The following is a 20,796-nucleotide window of genomic DNA, read 5'->3' on the forward strand; positions in this document are numbered from 1 at the left end:
TGTTTAGCTGGTTTTCAACCTCCAAGTCTTTATTTTTAATACTTTTTTTTTTGTATGTAACAAAACAAAAACAGATTAAGTATAGGTGTGATGCTGTCTTTTTTTTTTTTTTAAACAAAAAAATGCATTTTTAATTTAAGAGAAATGAGGAAACAGGTTGGATTGTGACAGACTAATTCAGTTTAGTTAATTTTAAAGCCGTAACTTCTCGATGTATTTGATTTCTTGTCTCTTTGAATTCATATTTGGTGACAAGGCCTCCAGTGGAGGCATCCTTGTGAATCACACTTGAAGATTTCTTTGTTGACTTGTGACTGTGGCTACTTGAAATGAAGTTTTATCTGGGGTTGATTGACGAATGGTAGATTTTACAATGTCTCAAGGCAATAGGATTAATGTGTATTAAACTGTAGATATTATTAGTACAGTAAATTTATGCTGATAATTTTATTTTGTATAATTTCCCCCCTCTTTTTCGTTTGTATTTTTTCCTTACACTTTTTTTCCTCCAGTGTTTCAGTAAATTTATTTTTTAGGATGCCTAAAAATTGCAAGTATGGATCCTTTTTTTTTATTTGTATTTTAAGTTACACACAACCAGCTGGTTTGTGAAATGTATTATTCCTGATATCTTTAAAATATTGTGGGTGTTTTAATAAATTTTATATTTATTTTTTGCACTCAAATTCAGTGTTTTTTTTTTCTCTTCCCCCACCAAACTTAGTGAAGATGAAGCTGTTTCTTATTTGATGATGACATGGAAAGATCACACAACTGGACTTTAAAGGTCACACCAACCATGGACTATTAGTCTGAGGTCTTCAAAGAAGCCTAAGGGAATAAGTTGTCTGACTTGCACTGAATTTCAATGAGATTAAGTCCTGGTCTACACTGGGGGGGATCAATCTAAGTTACACAACTTCAGCTATGTGAATAACGTAGCTGAAGTCGATGTACTTAGATCGACTTACCGTGGTGTCTTCACTGCGGTGAGTCGACTGCTGCCGCTCCCCCGTCAACTCTGCCTGCGTCTCTCGCGGTGCTGGAGTACAGGAGTTGATGGGAGAGTGCTCGGGGGTCAAGTTATCGCGTCTAGACTAGAAGCGATAAATCGATCCCCTCTGGATCGATCGCTGCCGCTGATCCGGCGGGTAGTGTAGACATACCCTTGGGCAACTGGGCCCAGATCCTCAACTTCCGAGGAACTGGGTTGTCATTTCTTAGGGTCCCTGGAAAATCTCCATCTTAAACCATCCTAAGAAATCTAGAGCCGGATTATCAGCTGCTGTAAATCAGCAAAGTGCCACTTGGATAGAAATATGCTGATTTGTCACCAGCTGAGGATTCAGCCTCTGACTTTTAAGTGTTCTAGGTCAAAATTGCGTCCCTAGAATTAGGCACCTAAATCTCTATTTGTATCCAGTGGGAGATGCGTGTGCTTTGAAAATCAGGTCACAAAGGGCAAGGGTGAGCCAATCTTATTCATGGTGACAAGTATCTTACTCTGTGAAAAACCCATTTGAAATCAGGGAGATGACCTGCATAGCAAGTCACTACTCAATGTGACAGAATCCAGCTCTTCATTCAGTACCACACCCAGGTATGAAAATTTTGCCCCTATAGCTTAACATCTTTGGTTATAAATATTGTTAGAGCAAGTAAAGAATACATAGATTAACACGGGATGGTTAAAATGGACCCACCCAAAAAGGATGAAATTCAGGCCTTGTGCAGAAATCCCACACAAGGCCTATCACACTTACATCCCACTTAAACCCTATTTTGAGGGCATAAAAGGGACCGAAATGATACGTCAGGTTTGTGCTGGCCTGTGCGCAGAAGTGAACTTCACACAGTCTACACAGGTCCTGAGTCTTCCACCTTTACTCAAACAGGTAGGTCCCACTGAAGTCAAATTGCCCACAGTTTATTGACAGCACTTTAAAGTAACATCTGCTTTCCCTAATTTTGGAGGTAAGTCTGCCAATAAGAGTCATACATGTAAACATCCAGCCCACATCAATGAAAGAAAAAAGATCCTGTAGCGCTAAATAATAATAATAAAGTTTGAGGCTGGTATATTCAAAGGAGCAGAAGGGAGATAAATGTCCAGCTCCCAGTGAAGTGAAAATACCAGCCAACAATCTTTTTATGTGATCAGAAACCAAAAAGGCCAGGAGTGGGGAAACCCCAGGGAAACTGCACAAAGTAGTGAAATCTGTTTTAAATATCAAGGTTCAAAACCAAACTGCTAGAGGAAAAGTTATGATTTGTATATAGAATTGGATTCCCCAACAGCTGCTTTCTCTTGAGGCCAGGACACTTACAGAATACAGAGCTACAGGATGTTTAGAAAGCAAGGGTCACCTTGAAGTCAATGGGAAAACACCCATTAACTACAATGGAACCAGGATTTCACCTCAAGAATTAAAGGTTGGTGTTGAGTCTTGTATTTATTCAGTTGTCGGGAAAGAGAATAACCCAAGCAGAAAAGAAGAGGGACAGAAAAATGCAGTGAATTGCTTCTAGATATGCCACTAGCGGGTATAATCAGCATAGCTCCATTGATTCACTCTTATTTACACTAGCCGAGGATCTGACTCAGTCATAGGAAAACAGGTGAATCCCCCAAATGCATCAGCAGAGGAAACGAGAAACATTTGAACAGAGCAGCATGAAGTTAAGATTCTGATGATGATCAAAGCCCAACCTTCTTAGGGTATGTCTACACTACGAAATTAGTTCGAATTTATAGAAGCCGGTTTTATTGAAATCGGTTGTATACAGCCGATTGTGTATGTCCACACAATAAAATGCTCTAGGTGCTCTAGTCGGCAGACCTCGTCCACAGTACGAGGCTAGCGTCGACTTCCGGAGCATTGCACTATGGGTAGCTATCCCACAGCTATCCCACAGTTCCCGCAGTCTCTGCCGCCCCTTGGAATTCTGGGTTGAGATCCCAATGCCCGGATGATGCAAAACAGTGTCGCGGGCGGTTCTGGGTACATGTCGTCAGGCCCCTCCCTCCCCCGTCACAGCAACGGCAGACAATAGATTCGCGCCTTTTTATCTGGGTTACCTGGGTTACCTGTGCAGACAACATGGAGCCCGCTCAGCACAGCTGAGCTCACCATCACCATATGTCCTCTGGGTGCCGGCAGACGTGGGACTGCATTGCTACACAGCAGCAGCTGCTAACTGCCTTTTGGCGGTAGACGGTGCAGTAGACTGGTAGCCTTCATCGGCGATCTGGGTGCTGGCAGCCGTGGGGCTTGCCTTTTGGCAGTAAATGGTGTATTATGACTGTTAGCCGGCCTATTACAAGTCGGGTCATCGCACGTTAGCAGAGTCTTCCCTGAGCAGCAGCTCGTGCAATAGGCCTGAAGACCATCGTCATACACCGCCCAGTATTTGCTGCCAAGCACCCAGAAAGATGCCGAGGGCTATCAGTCACGCTGCACCGTCGTCTTAAGATGTAAAAAATAGATTTTCTCTGTATTCATTTGCTTCCCCCTCCCTCCGTCAACAGGGTTTTCAGTTTAATCTTTGGGGGGGACCAGTCTGTGACAGTTGTTTGTGTCTCTCCCTGATGCACAGCCACCGTTCTTTATTTTAATTCCCTGTGCCTGTACGCCATGTCGTCACTCGGCCCCCCTCCCTCCTTCCCCTAGGCCGTCAGATACTACGTTTGCGCCACAGCTCGAGCCGAGAAGCGGTTCGCGCCTTTTCTTTGAATTCTGGGTTGAGATCCCAATGCCCGGATGATGCAAAACAGTGTCGCGGGCGGTTCTGGGTACATGTCGTCAGGCCCCTCCCCCCTCGTCACAGCAACGGCAGACAATAGATTCGCGCCTTTTTACCTGGGTTACCTGTGCAGACAACATACCACGGCAAGCATGGAGCCCGCTCAGCTCAGCTGAGCTCACCGTCACCATATGTCCTCTGGGTGCCGGCAGACGTGGGACTGCATTGCTACACAGCAGCAGCTGCTAACTGCCTTTTGGCGGTAGACGGTGTAGCATGAGTGATAGCCGTGGGGCTGGCAGCCGTAGTGCTGCATTGCACCAGCCCCTTGCAGGCGATGGTATATTATGACTGGTACCCGTCGTCGTCGTACTGGTATGGCTGTCAATCATGGCCACCTGGGCAGACATGCTACTGTTTCGATGATGACGGTTACCAGTCATAATATACTATTTTCTGCCAATTGCCCAATATTGTCTGCTAAGCACCCAGAAGAGGCCGAGGGCGATGCTGGGTGCTGGCGGACGTGGGGCTGGCAGACGTGGGGCTGCATTGCTACACAGCAGCAGCCCCTTGCCTTTTGGCAGATGATGGCATATTATGATTGGTATCCATCATCGTCATACTGGTATGGCTGTCACTCATGCTGCAGCGTCGGCTGCCACCTTAAGATGTAAAAAATAGATTTGTTCTGTGTTCATTTGCTTCCCCTTCCTCCGTGAAATCAACGGCCTGCTAAGCCCAGGGTTTCCAGTTTAATCTTTGGGGGGACCATTCTGTGTGACAGTTGTTTGTGTTTCTCCCTGTTCCTGTACCTGTACGCCATGTCGTCACTCGGCCCTCCCTCCCTCCCGCCCTCCTTCTCCTGGTCCATCAGATACTACTTTCGCGCCTTTTTTCTGACCAGGCGCCATAGCTAGCACTGGGATCATGGAGCCCGCTCAGATCACCGCGGCAATTATGAGCACTATGAACACCACGCGCATTGTCCTGGAGTACATGCAGAGCCAGAACATGCCAAGGCGAAACCCGGACCAGGCGAGGAGGCGATTGCAGCGCGGCGACGAGAGTGATGAGGAAATTGACATGGCCATAGACCTCTCACAAGGCACAGGCCCCAGCAATGTGGAAATCATGGTGTTACTGGGGCAGGTTGATACCGTGGAACGCCGATTCTGGGCCCAGGAAACAAGCACAGACTGGTGGGACCGCATCGTGCTGCAGGTATGGGACGATTCCCAGTGGCTGCGAAACTTTCGCATGCGTAAGGGCACTTTCATGGAACTTTGTGACTTGCTTTCCCCTGCCCTGAAACGCCAGGATACCAAGATGAGAGCAGCCCTCACAGTTGAGAAGCGAGTGGCAATAGCCCTGTGGAAGCTTGCAACGCCAGACAGCTACCGGTCAGTCGGGAATCAATTTGGAGTGGGCAAATCTACTGTGGGGGCTGCTGTGATCCAATTTGCCAGGGCAATGAAAGACCTGGTGATAGCAAGGGTAGTGACTCTGGGCAACGTGCAGTCAATAGTGGATGGTTTTGCTGAAATGGGATTCCCAAACTGTGGCGGGGCCATAGACGGAACCCATATCCCTATCTTGTCACCGGAGCACCAAGCCACCGACTACATAAACCGCAAGGGGTACTTTTCAATGCTGCTGCAAGCCCTGGTGGATCACAAGGGACGTTTCACCAACATCAACGTGGGATGGCCGGGAAAGGTACATGATGCTCGCGTCTTCAGGAACTCTGCTCTGTTTCGAAAGCTGGAGGAAGGGACTTTCTTCCCGGACCAGAAAGTGACCATTGGGGATGTTGAAATGCCTATCGTGATCCTTGGGGACCCAGCCTACCCCTTAATGCCATGGCTCATGAAGCCATACACAGGCAGCCTGGACAGGAGTCAGGACCTGTTCAACTACAGGCTGAGCAAGTGCCGAATGGTGGTGGAATGTGCATTTGGACGTTTAAAAGCGCGCTGGCGCAGCTTACTGACTCGCTCAGACCTCAGCGAAAAGAATATCCCCATTGTTATTGCTGCTTGCTGTGCGCTCCACAATATCTGTGAGAGTAAGGGGGAGACATTTATGGCGGGGTGGGAGGTTGAGGCAACTCGCCTGGCCGCTGATTACGCGCAGCCAGACACCAGGGCGGTTAGAGGAGCACAGCAGGGCGCGGTGCGCATCAGAGAAGCTTTGAAAACGAGTTTTGTGACTGGCCAGGCTACTGTGTGAAACTTCTGTTTGTTTCTCCTTGATGAACCCTCCAACCCCCCCCCCCCGACCCGGTTCACTCTACTTCCCTGTAAACCAACCACCCCACCCCACCCTCCCCTCCCCTCCCGCTTGCAGAGGCAATAAAGTCATTGTTTTTTCACATTCATGCATTCTTTATTAGTTCCTTACAGAGGTAGGGGGATAATTGCCAAGGTAGCAGGGATGGGTGGGGGAGGAGGGATGGAAAAGGACACACTGCATTTTAAAACTTTAACTCTTATTGAAGCCCAGCCTTCTGATGCTTGGGCGATCATCTGGGGTGGAGTGACTGGGTGGACGGAGGCCCCCCCACCGTGTTCTTGGGCGTCTGGGTGACGAGGCTATGGAACTTGGGGAGGAGGGCTGTTGGTTACACAGGGGCTGTAGCGGCGGTCTCTGCTCCTGCTGCCTTTCCTGCAACTCAACCATACGCTCGAGCATATCACTTTGATGCTCCAGCAGACGGAGCATTGCCTCTTGCCGTCTGTCTGCAAGCTGACGCCACCTATCGTCTTCAGCCCGCCACCTCTCCTCTCGTTCATGTTGGACTTTTCTCATCTCCGACATTGACTGCCTCCACGCATTCTGCTGTGCTCTATCAGCGTGGGAGGACATCTGCAGCTCCGTGAACATCTCGTCCCTCGTCTTACGTTTTCTCTTTCTAATGTTCACGAGCCTCTGCGAAGGAGAAACATTTGCAGCTGGTGGAGGAGAAGGGAGAGGTGGTTAAAAAAGACACATTTTAGGGAACAATGGGTACACTCTTTCATTACAAGGTCGCATATTTCGGCTTGCAGGCAGCCATCGTAGGCCACAGTGTTTTGGCTTATTTAACCTTCTTAACATGCGGGAAAGGTTGCAAACAGCAGCGCATTTCCCATCTCAAGGATGAATTGGGTTGTCCATTTAAAATGGGGTTTCAATGTAAAAGGAGGGGGCTGCAGTTTCCCGGTTAACATGCGGCACAAACACAAGTAAACCACCCCCCCCACACACACACACACACGATTCTCTGGGATGATCACTTCACCCCTCCCCTCCACCGCATGGTTAACAGCGGGGAACATTTCTGTTCAGAAGAGCAGGAACGGGCGCCTCTGAATGTCCCCTTAATAAAATCACCCCATTTCAACCAGGTGACCGTGAATGATATCACTCTCCTGAGGATAACAAAGAGAGACAAGGAATGGATATTGTCTGCATGCCAGCAAACACCGGGACCATACGCTGCCATGCTTTGTTATGCAATGATTCCAGACTACGTGCTACTGGCCTGGCGTGGTAAAGTGTCCTACCATGGCGGATGGGATAAGGCAGCCCTCCCCAGAAACCTTTTGCAAAGGCTTTGGGAGTACATAAAGGAGAGCTTTCTGGAGATGTCCCTGGAGGATTTCCGCTCCATCCCCATACACGTTAACAGACTTTTCCAGTAGATGTACTGGCCGCGATTGCCAGGGCAAATTAATCATTAAACACGCTTGCTTTTAAACCATGTGTAATGTTTACAAATATTTACAAAGGTACACTCACCAGAGGTCTCCTGTGTGCCCTGAGGGTCTTGGGTGAGTTCGGAGGTTACTGGTTCCAGGTCCAGGGTAACAAACAGATCCTGGCTGTTGGGGAAACCGGTTTCTCCGCTTCCTTGCTGCTGTGAGCTACCTACAGTACCTCCATCGTCATCTTCCTCGTTCCCCGAACCGTCTTCCCTGTGTGTTTCTCCAGTGAGAGAGTCATAGCACACGGTTGGGGTAGTGGTGGCTGCACCCCCTAGGATCGCATGCAGCTCCGCGTAGTAGCGGCAAGTTTGCGGCTCTGCCCCGGACCTTCCGTTTGCTTCTCTGGCTTTGTGGTAGGCTTGCCTTAGCTCCTTAATTTTCACGCGGCACTGCTGTGTGTCCCTGTTATGGCCTCGGTCCTTCATGGCCTTGGAGATCTTTTCTAATACTTTTCCATTTCTTTTACTGCTACGGAGTTCAGCTATCACTGCTTCATCTCCCCATATGGCGAGCAGATCTCGTACCTCCCGTTCGGTCCATGCTGGAGCTCTTTTGCGATCCTGGGAGGACTCCATGACGGTTACCTGTGCTGATGAGCTCTGCGTGGTCACCTGTGCTCTCCACGCTGGGCAAACAGGAAATGAAATTCAAACCTTCGCGGGTCTTTTCCTGTCTACCTGGTCAGTGCATCTGAGTTGAGAGCGCTGTCCAGAGCGGTCACAATGAAGCACTGTGGGATAGCTCCCGGAGGCCAATAACATCGAATTCCGTCCACACTACCCCAATTCCGACCCGCAAAGGCCGGTTTTATCGCTAATCCCCTCGTCGGAGGTGGTGTAAAGAAACCGGTTTAAAGGGCCCTTTAAGTCGAAAGAAAGGGCCTCGTTGTGTGGACGTGTCCAGGCTTAATTCGGTTTAACGCTGCTAAAGTCGACCTAAACCCGTAGTGTAGACCAGGCCTGAGTGGTTGTTTTGGATCATAGCAGCAATGGGAAATGCCTATTATTAATGTATGGATTTCTTAAGCCTGTAAGGGTAGGATAAAGACTACAGATAATTAGTCTGATTTTAAACTGACACTATTCTTGATCTTAGTCAATTGGGTGAAATTCGTCTCTGTACAGGGGGCCAATACAAGACCTATAGACTACTTAAATCCCCAAAATAGGGCTTAAGTGGGACTTAAGTGGTACAGACTTTGTGAGAAAGATCCTCTGCACAGGAACAAATTTCATCCTTAATGTCTGCAGATTTGGGCCCCTTAATAAAAATAACAGAAGAGATACATTAAGATGTATAGAAAAGGATATTCTCAGATGAAATTTGAAGAGAGTGAGAGCCGATGAGCAGAGACATCTACGAAAGAAAACAGCGGCTGTGTCATTGCCACTAGATATGTCACATTCTAAACTAGTGTGTTCTACAAATGTAATTGGAAATTGGACAACAGATTGCTGAAAGGCAGAAAAGCCCTGTTCAGAAGAAATGTGGTAAGAACTTTGGATGAGATGGAAACAATGGAAACACAGTGATAAAGAGGCATTTACAACAACGGTGGTGGACTATGAAAGGCCAGTAAAACTATCAGAGTAATTTGTTAATTTCAAGTAAAGGGCAAATACAGGAGGAGGTGCTGAATCAAGTAAATAAAACAAGAAGCTATTAAACGGATAAGACCTTGTAAGGCCTTCCAAGCACCCTAACCTCTAGAGAACAAATATGGGAAGAAGGTCAGGTCCTGGTGTAACCTTTAAAGTTAAAGGGTAAGGAGGATGGTCTGTTGCCTCAGTTTCCCATCTGATAAATAGTGCTGATAAGACCGATACGTTAGGGAGAGCACCTCCATTTCAAAGAAACAAAGAACCGTGCAGGCCAGATCCTCAGCTGGTGTAAATCAGCTTAGCTGCATTTTGTTGTCTTCTCAGCTTGGAAAGAACAGTTTGGGCACTACTGGAAATAAAAAAGAACAGCTTTTATTGGCTTTGCTCCAACAAAGAATACGGTGTATCCTGCACGGACTCCTTTGAAATGACACAGCTCTGATAAAACAGTAAGCATAGATAACAAAATGCTAGCTCCTACTGTACTATACTATGGAGCGGGAGAAGCATGAGTAGTGGAGCAGGGGACTAAGCGCCTGATTCTTCACTCTGGTACACTACTTTAACTTTCATGGGAGCAGAGGACGCCAAACACCTCTGACAATCAGACCACTTCCGGTTAGATGTCTACATGTGGATTTAGGAGCCTAACTCTAGGCAGCTATGTGTGAAAATTTTAGCATAAATCATTAATTCTCACAGCCCCAGGTAGGTGATATTAGCTCCCTTTTTTACAGAACGGGAAACGGACACAGAACAGTGCAGAGATTTGCCCAAGGCTATCTAGAGAGTCACTGGCAGAGTCAGGCATAAAACTCAGGAATTCCTCATTCCCAATGCCATGCATAGTCCAGAGAGCGGGTGCTACACAGGTTTGCTTTTTGTATAAATGCAAGTAGCAGTAATAATGTCCATTGTTCTTTCGTAATGTAAACTGAGATAGGAGTATATCAACAAAGATACTAGCAGTGACCTGACAGGTATGTTACTCTGCTAATTATACACTATGCAAATTGTATTATCCCAAATATCGTTCTGGGGCGAATTAACAGGAGTGTTGTATGTAAGACATGGGAGTGAATTGTCCAGCTCTACTCAGGGCTTGTGAGGCCTCAGCAGGAGTACCATGTCCTATTTTTGGTGCTACACTTTAGGAAAGTTGTGAAGAAATTGGGGAGAGTGCAGAGGAGGGCAACAAAAATGATCAAAGGTTTAGAAAACCTGATCTGTGAGGAAAGGGTTAAAAAACTGGGCATGTTTAGTTTTGAGAAAAGACTTGAGGGAATGTGATAACAGTCTTGAAATATGTTAAGGGCTGTTATAACGAGGGTGGGATCAGTTGTTCTCCATGTCTACTGAAGGCAGGACAGGAAGTAATGGGCTTAATTTGCCGCAAGGGAGATTTAGGTGAGCTATTAGGAAAAACTTTCTACCTCTAAGGGTGGTTAAGCTCCAAGGGAGGCTGTGGAATCCCCGTCATTGGAGGTCTTCAAGAGCAAGATGGACAAGCACCTGTCGGGGTGATCTAGGTTTATTTGATCCTGCCTCAGTGCACGCAGACTCTTGAAGTCTCTTCCAGCCCTACATGTCTATGATTCTATAGACAAGCCTGAGCTGCCCGATCCATCACACAGAAATCTCAGCCTTACATCCTCTGCTGTGCCTAGGTAGAATGTTAACTAATGCTAACATTTCTGATGCATACATCATACAGGATTCACTGAAATGGTCACTTAATTGGCCTCTCAGAGTTGGTAAGACAACTCCCACCTTTTCATGCTCTCTGTATGTGTATATATATCTCCTCAATATATGTTCCATTCTATGCATCCGAAGAAGTGGGCAGTAGCCCACGAAAGCTTATGCTCTAATAAATGTGTTAGTCTCTAAGGTGCCACAAGTACTCCTGTTCTTTTTGTGGATACAGACTAACACGGCTGCTACTCTGAAACCTAATTATTTTATGTTTACCATACAAAGTGTTTGAACTCCTACAGTCCCTTTCTAGGTCCACAATTTAGTCCACATATAATTTTAGAACCAGTTTTATCTTGGCTCTAAGGAGCTTTGTCCGTATAGAGAAAATAAAATAGGGCATAGCCGTAATGTTCTAACAAGGGAAGATATATAAGGTGCTCTAATCAATTTCTCATATGTGGAATGTAATGATTATTCCATTTATTTATCAACTTATGCTCAGAAGACAGATAGCTAGTGATTGAAAATAAAGAGCCGGAAGTAAAATCACTGGACCAGATTGTTAGCTCAGTTCCACCAATGTAAACCCACAATATTATCATTAAATTCAATAGGCTTATGTGGGTGGAGCTGAGATCAGAATCTGGCCTATTACTGCCATTAATATGGGCTGAACACTAAATGGTTCTTGAAAGGCAAACCTATTCTATCAAACAGATTCAATAATGTTTAGCCCATACATTAACATTTTTGTTTCAGATGTAGATTTCAAAGCACTTTAAAGACTTGCACATTTACTTATATAGCTTGAGGCAGTGTGGTCCAGTAGATAGGCCACCAGAATGGGAGGCAAGAGACATGTTTTCTATTCCTGACTCTGCTAATGCCTCACTAGGTAAATCAGTGGTTCTCAAACTTTTCTTTTTTCCCGCGGACCACTTGAAAATTGGTGATGGTCTCGGCGGACCACTTAATGATCTTTCCAAATGTTGTTTGTACCATTAGCTAACGATTGTAAAGCATTTTGATTTAAAGCGCTATATCAAAAAAACCTTAATTAACTTTTTTTGTTAAACAAATAAAAGCACACAACTCATATTTTAATATCAGTAGTTTTAAATTTCTAATGTGATGGATGTGCCCCTCTCCCCTGCCACAGGAACACCCGAGCTGAGATTGGGAAGGAGGGGGGGGTGTCTCTCCCTCTTTCCCCCACTGCAGCAGCCCCTGAGCTGGGGCTGGGAAGGAGGGGGGGGGTCTCTCCCTCACCGCAGCAGCCCCCAAGTTGGGGCTAGGAAGGAGGGGGGGTCTCTCCCCCACTACAGCAGCCACAGAGCTGGGGTTGGGAAGGAGGGGGGGTGTCTCCTCTTGGCAGCTGCAGCCCTGGAGCTGGGGAAAGTCACCTCTTTCTCTAGCTGCCACAGCCCTGCACATCCCAAATTCCCCCCACCCCCTCTTCTCACCCCACTGCCCCCTCCCACCGACTCCCTATTGCCCCCAAGGCCACCACCTCACTTTACATGTGCGTCTTCTCGAGGGTGCAGGTGCAGCTCCACTAATTAGGTGGGTGGCCCTTCATTCTCTCGTGTGCGGCCACCCAGGTGCATACCTTAGAGGGAACTATCTGCGGATCACCTGAGTGGAGCTCGTGGACCACCACAGTTTGAGAACTTTTGAGGTAAATCACTTAGACCCAAATTATTTTAGTTTTTTTTCTATCACACCCACCACTGTAGTTTCTATGTAAATTAGAATGGCATGATGAACTGCCTGGAGTCTCCAAAGAGCCTTATTTAAAGCATATTAAAGGGCTCATTCAGAAAGCACCCCTCTAGCACTGGGAGCGTTCGTAAGGTGCAGGATTTCTTTCTGGACTGTTGCTAGGAGCAAATGCTCTCACTAAATAATAAGCTCTTCAGGCGAAGGAGTATGTCTTAATCGGTATTTGCAGCTTGTAGATTCAGGGTGCTAGACACATTATTTCTAATAACAGTACTAGCTTTGGAAGGTTGACAGTTGTGTGTCTATAATGGTCGGGAACATGCATAGTCTATCGGCCTAGCCCTCCATTCACTGGGACCATCTGCGTACTCCTGCGGGCTTCTTATGTGGGAGCCTGTGTGCTGGGACATTTCACAGGCTAGGAGCTGTCTCGCAACAGCCTATACAAAGAAACACCAGGTTAAGTTTAAAGCCAATGTTCTGGTAAGTTCCTCCTCTTACTTGCTGCTGTTTGGGGCATTTAGCTGGGGTTACCCAATCCCAGATTTTGTGGTAGCACCCCACATATATAAGGGTGAACCCTGGGTCCTGAAACAGCTGCTGTGCCCAAGGGGGGATGCGGCCTGGGGGGGGGGGTGGGGAGGAGCAGCCCCGTGGAGGGGGTGGGAGGAGGAGGCCCTGGCGGGTTGGGGGAGGAGCGTGGCGGGGCCGCCGCGGCGCTAGGGGGCGCTGGGCCGCGATCGAGCCCGGGCTCTCGGACTCTCCCTGTGGCCGGGCCCGGGCGGTGAGGACATGGCCGCCGCCATCAGCGCCGGCCTCCTGGGCCGCGGCCACAGGGTGAGGGGGGGGGCCGGCCTTGGGGAGGGGGCTGGGGGGCTCTGGCCGGGGCACTTGTACAGTCCGTGGTGGTGTCAGGGGCTCGGTCCCTGTGTTGTCGCCCCCCCCCCCCCCCGGCCCATCTGACTCTGCTGTCGCTGACCCCTCGTCGGGGCCCTGGGCGCCAGGACTCCTGGGGTCTTACGGCGCCTCGCCCAGCCGGGCCGGGCCTCCAGCCCGAGAGCCGCTTCTGCAGCACAAACCAGTCTTGCCCCTGCCCGCCCGCCCGCCCTGTTTGTAACGATCTTGTCCCTTTTCTGTGTTTCTTCTTCCTGCTAGATCCTTCTCCTGTGCCACACACGGAGAGCATTTGCGTCGCAGACGGATGGGGAAGTCAGGGTGGTGCAAGTCCTCAAAGAAAAATTCCCTCGGGCTTCGGCCATCAAAGTAGTGGATATATCAGGTAAGTAGACTCGGGCCGGCGGAATCTCTTTTATGGTTTGGGAGGGATGCAAAGACAACTTCCAGCGGTTACAAACGTAGCTCAGCTCCCACGATCTGGTCTGGACAACGCGTCAGCTTACCCGATGGCTTCCATGTAGGGACCATGAGCTTCCAGGTTCAAGTCTCAGCTGTGGGGTCTGATGTGCTTTTCCTGAGCACTGAGAACAGGGATTTTTGTTTTCTGGGAACTGTCTTATAAACTGCTATAAACGCTTCTCTCCTCTGTGCCTATCCTTTCAAGGGAGTCTCCATCATAGTTTTATAATATAGGCCTTGTCTACACTGACTTCTAAACATGACTGTCTTCGCCTCTGCTAAATTTAACATCATTTTTTACAGTTGAAAAAATCCTTGCCCCCCACTGCTAGCAACCCAGGTAACAAATTGTGGCTATTATTTATAGATAGTTGATAAATAAGGAGACAAAATTGTTGTCCGCGGGAACTTAAATATCATGGAAGAATGGTCTTGTGGTTAGAGTACAGAGCTGCAAGACAGGAGATCTGAGTCCAATTCCCAACTCTGTCACAGACCCACTTTGTGTCCATGAGCAAGTCATGTCATTTCTGCCTCAGACTATGTCTGTGCTGCTGCTGGGAGGTGTGATTCCCAGCCTGGGTAGACAGACTCATCCTAGCTCTGCTTGAACTAGCGTGGTAAAACTAGCAGTGTGGACGTTGTGGCATGGGCGGCTGCTCGGGCTAGCCACCCGAGCTCAAACCCAGATGGTCAGGCAGGCTTGGCCCTCAGGTGGCTAGCCTGAACCACCACCCGTCTACACTGCCCATCAGAACACTTTCCTCTAGAGCTTGGAGTGAAACCCAAGATTCCTGAATTTCACCATTCCTTTGCTGTCAGTAAAGTGAACCCCACTGGCAAACTGTCTCATCTCCCTCAAGTGCTGATTCATGTAGAGGATGACAACCTACTATTGCTATGAGTTACTCTGTTAGCTCAGGCGGCAGAGGTCTGTGTGATGGAGCTCAAGGTTCAAACCATGTGGCTGTCAATATGATGGAATTTCTGTTTCTTTTTTTCAATTTGCTTTTTCAAAAATCAAGAAAAATCCAGCCTCAGTGTGTGTGTAAAAGCCAGAGTTAAGGTTGCCTGTGAAACCTTGATTCAGCCTCCTTGTGTGACCATAGATTTTCCCTCCCCTCCCCCCAGGATCCCTCCCTCATTTAGTGCACAGGCGGGATATGCCCTGGCAATGAATCAGGGTTATGTATCAGGGGGTAGCCGTGTTAGTCTGTATCTACAAAAACAACAAGGAGTCTGGTGGCACCTTAAAGACTAACAGATTTATTTGGGCATAAGCTTTCGTGAGTAAAAACCTCACTAGGGAAGGAGGCTATTGTTGGTAGGAGCTCTGCCTCAAATATTGCAGAAGTTGGAAGGTGTGTAGGGAACGAGGTACGGGATTGCAGGAAGAGAAAGGAGGTCTCATGGGTAAGGTAGTTGAATAGAATTTGCCCTGGAATTTGCCTCTGCCACATACAGAGTTTTTATATGATGCTGGGCAAGTCACTTAAAACAACTTTTCAGAGGCGGTCACGAATGGTGTGTTTTTTGATGCCCTACTTGAGATATTGTTGTCCAATTTTCAGACGTGCTGAGCACTCGCAGCTGCAATTCAAGTCAATGGGAGCTGTGCTTAGAACATACACGATGCGGTGTAATGCTAAATACTCTCAAAAAGTCGGTCCTAAACATCTCAATTTGAGCACCCAAATTAGTGGATACTTTTGACCTTTAATCTCTGTACTTCAGTTCCACTTCTGTAAAAGAAAATTCCCTCATCTCTCAGGGGTGTTGTGAAAACAAATTCATTAGTGTTTGTGTGGGTTTGAGTAGTGTGTAGTAAATAAGGCCTGTAGCCACACACTGAATTACAAAGATAACAAAAAAATAGCTTGAATAGCTTGAATAGCTTCTCACACAGTGAGCATTGCCCATTCTAAGCACTGAGTGAGACATGGGTTTTGTGGGTGGAAAAAATAGAATGTGATCCTGTAATTTTGTAATTAAAGACTGTATCACAGTGTATATGCACAAACGGTGTGAATTCAGGTTGCAGAGGCAGTCTTCAATCTGGCATTTCCCAACTTTGCAACCTTAATATTCTTTTAACGGGGGTGGGGGTGGGGTGTGTGTGTGTGTCTGTCATTGCCTAGTCCAGTGATTCTCAACCTTTTCCATATTCAGAGCTCCACTCTAGAACTTCACTCCCACCTAGGATCTCCCTTTGGTGTCGCAATAAGGGAGGTGAAACTGATCAGCCTGACTTAATTGTATAAGCTTAAATACTTATCACAATTTATGGGGTTTGTTTTAAGAAAGACTTTACAGCTTTCAAACATGCAGCATATGCTAGTAATTTGGATAAGGAAATCTGTTTAAATGACTTTTCCTGCCAATGCCCCTTAAACTATAATCAATCTGTATACTGCATATAATTGTAATGACTAAGACACTGATATAATCAATGTAATTTTGTTTTAAAGGAGGCTGTGGAGCAATGTATGAAATTCATATAGAATCTGAAGAATTTAAAGAAAAGAGAACTGTCCAGCAACATCAAATGGTTAATCAGGTAAGTAGTATTGTGGGATCTGGAAATTTGTTATAACCAGTGGTGTATTAATTCCACCTTTTGGAGTGTGGGAACTTTCCTACAAAAACTAAATATGTGCTGATGAGATTGGGGGATTATTTCAAGGTATGTCCAGGACAATTTGCCATTACCTGGCCAAAACCACTGCCAAAGGTGTTCTCTTAGGTATAGCTAACAGTTTCAGGGCTTGGTACAACAGGGTGTGGAGACCCCATAACCCAATTAATTTCAATGTGAGTAGAGCAGATTTAGGAGCTCAAGGATTAGGTGCTGAATGCTGACCTTCCCACACCATCAATAACACAGATTTCTGAGGGTTATTCTGTGTGGGGAGAAACCACCTGATCAAGCATAGAAAAGCTCGAGGAGATAAAGACCTGTTGGATCATCTAACCCATCCCCATTATTACTGCAGGATTCTTCCCTATGAGATGGTCTGCAGTCTGATTCAAAATGACCCAAGTGATGTGGCTTTCTGTATCAGGAAAAGCATCCTGACAGTTTCCCTTTCTTAATTTGCTCCGAGTTTTATCTCCTTGTACCTCCCAAATAGTTCTGCTTTGCAAGGGGTCTTATACACTGCTATAGTCTCCTTGCACGATTATCAGGGAGAGGGCAGCTGGAAATAAGTTTCAACAAGCCTGCTGGCACCCTAGCAAAATAGATGGCTAGTGGTAAAGTAAGAAGTTGGGGCTAGGGAGGATGTGGACCTTAAAAATACCACCCCTGCAACCTTCCTGATTTGTCCCATTACAAAACTTAAATGTTTCAAAGTCTAAATGTTCATTAATAATTATAGCGCCCAATAGACACACAGGACTATTCTTTGTCCTGAAAAGCTTACAAATGAATGTAAGGTGCTGAATATACTGAATTCAAAAAGCTTACATTGTAGACTTGTGTGGTATATGCAGAAAGATTTTAATTGATATAACCTTAGACTTGGATTGCATGTGTTCCACTTGCATTAGCCTAGGTTGATTGGGAAGAAAATTCCTAGCACCATATCCTTTACTCTGAGAGTTGCCGTAGGTTTTCTTACAAAGGTATTTAGACCAGTGGTCCCCAAACTCTTTACCTCATACCCCCCTTTATCCCAACTGTGCCCCCACCCCGCTAGAGTGGGGATGCTGATAGGAGTAAGGGAGCCGAGGCTGGGGGCTGAGGCTGGCAGCCGAGGCCAGGAGCGGAGCTGGGCAGCCTGGGCCTGGACCCGGGCCCCAGCTGCGCCCCCCCTAGAATGTTCCTCTGATTTAGACTGACCTAGTAACACTTTAAAGAGGCATAGGAACTGGAAGTCTATAAGCATAGTTTCATGCTATCTAGAATTCTGTTGAAATGAAACCAGTTAATTTGAAGAAAAGAAAGAGGTAATTATTTTTTATAAAATTTCTAGCTAATGCATGTACTTCCTACAACTCTCATTTCTTTAACTTGAAGCAATTTCTTCAAAGTAACTCAATTTCTGAAATCTTACTGTAGTGAATTAGTGTCGTTTCTTGTGAACTCTTGTCTGGCATCAGGGCTAGGACCACTAGACAGACTACCAAAACACCACAAACCTGGGTTTTAGCTGAAGTGATAACCTGGCAGTGAAAGGCTCTTTTGCCATTATCAATCCCCCTTTTCTGGAATAGGGAGCAATGCAAAATCGTTGGAGGCTCCACATCTAATTGGCTAATTTATGGAGACCAAGCAAACTGGGTTAACTACAGCATGTGGTTGAGTTTTTGTGACATTCTATAAGAGGAATTGCAACGAATTCACAATGTACTGGATCATTCTAGGAGCCTGAGATTTCCCCACTATCCCCATTAAGGAATAAAAACAAGCTGGCTATATCAAGGAAGTATTCATCTTAATCATGCTGTTAATTTGGCCCATTCAGTTTCAAGTGAGGAAGTGTCTCTCCTCCTGCCCAGTACCAAGTAACAGACCAGGGTCCAAAATCAGTGCTTGCATAAGGAACAACTGCTGTTCTGCCATTATCTTTATAATGGTATTGTGAGCCATCTGCCTCTACCACAGACTTCTGTTCTATTGTGCTCAGTTGAGTTGCTTTTTTGTGGTTTTGTTCAAAGACTTGTTTAATTTCTTATTTTAGGCACTAAGTGAAGAAATTAAAGCAATGCATGGACTACGGATATTCACATCTATTCCAAAGCACTGAAGATGAACCAGGCAGCATTGTTAGAAACCTGTGTGGAGATAGGACACCTATGGGCATGAGACAAAACAGGAAGTTTGTATTATGGACTTATCTTTAAATCAATATTTAATGGTGTTAAAACAAAGACTGTAAGTATTTCAGAAGCTATTTAAAGAGAGATCCTATTTCATGTTTATTTAATTTTAACTTGTAGATTGATTTCTTATCCTTTCATAAAGTACCTGATGCCAAATCTTAGTTGGTTACTTTATCAAAAAACTAATCACTGTAAGTCAAGGATGGAACTGGAATGCCATGGTTTGTGGAGCATGTTGCAGAGGGAAGTATTGGCTTCCAAAGTATCTTTCATTACTAACATCTAGTGGAAAAGGACCCCAGCTGTGGTGATTCTACAAAGAGATCATGAACAAAAAAACCCAAAATAATAATGTATGTTTTTGCTGCCTACTTCACTAGTGTTCTGGTGTAGCTCAGAGGAAACCAGGGCAGTGAGGAAAGCTTACAAAGAAATTACTTCAGAGGCTGTATAGTCCCCTAGTCAATGTGCCTTCTCAGTCAATCATCTTACTTCAAACATGGCTTTGTAAGAGAAGCTTGCAGGATAATCCTGAGCTGTCTGGCACAGCTACTGAATATGAAATTAAGACTGTTTCTTAATAAATGAAAGGCTTTAAGTTACATTACTTCAGTGTGATGTCCTTGAAAGGATAAGGTGCTCTGGTTTCCTGTTGGGCAAAACTCAAGGCATGATGCTCTGAGTCTGAATTATGAGGATCATCTTTTCTTCATGGCATCTGTGAAAGTGCTTGTTTTACTCAAACTCCTGAGAAGTGTGAATGTTTCTTTGATAAGGATCGGCTAGTCAACTTTTAGTTGAGCATGTCTGTGCCTTAAGTTCAAGCTTTCTCATGCCAGATTTAATTGTACCTCAGCCAGTTAATAGTTAGCTATTAAAATAATAAGTTATATTAAAGTTTTATTGCATTATAAGTAATTGTCTATTGATATTTCAGGGGTGGGCAATGACTTTTCTGGTAAGCATTAGTCAGTGACTGAGGTGCTTGGTAAGCATGGAGGAATAGTAACTGGAGTTAGGTAAGCCAAATCCTAGGACCTTGATGCTGCTTTTTTTTTTTTTTTTTTTTTTAAACAATCCATATGGTAAGTAGAACATTGACTAGAGGAGCACTAAAGTACCCCTGCGTGGCCATATTTTACAAGGCTGGAGTCCAACTTCTTCCTCTGCTACAGCCACCTGTTATCAGATAGGGATGTAGAGGTGCAAAGTATTGCATCTACTGAAGGATTTTCCTTACTGTTTATGTTGCAACTGCTGCAAAACATGCTGCTGGTTTAGTGGACATTAACTGGCAAGAGATCTCAATTATGCCCTACCTACCAAGACTGAGGTGTTGCACTAGAACCTCTCTACTTAACTGATAGCACGTTTGCAGGTGAGTGCTTCTTGATTCATGAAACAAACATGACTAGATACATAATGTGTCTTGGGAGCGTAAATTCTGAAATGCATAAGATGTCTATTGTTTTAAGTAGCTATTCTAACATCTAATAATTTTAATCATCATACACACTTTAGTTTGGGAGTGGTATAGCCATGCTGGCCCAGTAATATCTTATCTTTTTTACTGGTCGAACTTCTGTTAAAAATATTACCTCACTCAGGTTGTTTCTAATGAAATTTTAGGGCCTACCTGTATGATTACTGCTGTCTCAAAGCTTCATGGAAGTAGTGGTTGAGGAGAGCTGTAGCTAATAGCAAGAAACTGGAAATATCTCATTAGTTACGGCCCTAAAGTTATTGATGCAAAGAACTTGTTTATAGGGGCTGTGAGGCTTTTTTTCTATGCAACTTTCATCAGAACTCTGGTGCCCACATGTCTATTGTTGCAGTCATTACATTTTGTTTGAGCCTGAGGTAGGCCTACCTCAGACACCTCCTGCAACAATTATTAAAAATATCCCATCAAAAACACTTCTAAGAGCCTCTACAGTGATAGTTCATCTCTTCTCCAGCAGTTTAAGTTTATACAATGGAAAAAACAAGTTTTCCATTGTAGTAAATACCAACTGAAGTACTTTGCACACCTGTAGCACATTTCCTGGGAGCATAGACACTGCTTCACAGGTATTACCAACCCTGCTATGATCACTTTACAT

The 20,796-nt window shown here is 45.6% G+C and overlaps 1 protein-coding gene across 1 annotated transcript; it reads left to right on the forward strand.

The window, feature by feature from the left end:
* Positions 1-13,306: 13,306 nt before the first annotated feature.
* BOLA3 (bolA family member 3) lies at positions 13,307-19,608 on the forward strand. Its single transcript, XM_034761731.1, has 4 exons — positions 13,307-13,351; positions 13,670-13,793; positions 16,339-16,427; positions 18,553-19,608. The coding sequence occupies exons 1-4, from the start codon at positions 13,307-13,309 to the stop codon at positions 18,616-18,618; spliced, it is 324 nt and encodes a 107-aa protein (XP_034617622.1). The 3' UTR covers positions 18,619-19,608.
* Positions 19,609-20,796: the final 1,188 nt, after the last annotated feature.

Source organism: Trachemys scripta, chromosome 2, assembly GCF_013100865.1.
Source record: "Trachemys scripta elegans isolate TJP31775 chromosome 2, CAS_Tse_1.0, whole genome shotgun sequence".
Lineage (NCBI taxonomy): Eukaryota > Metazoa > Chordata > Testudines > Emydidae > Trachemys > Trachemys scripta.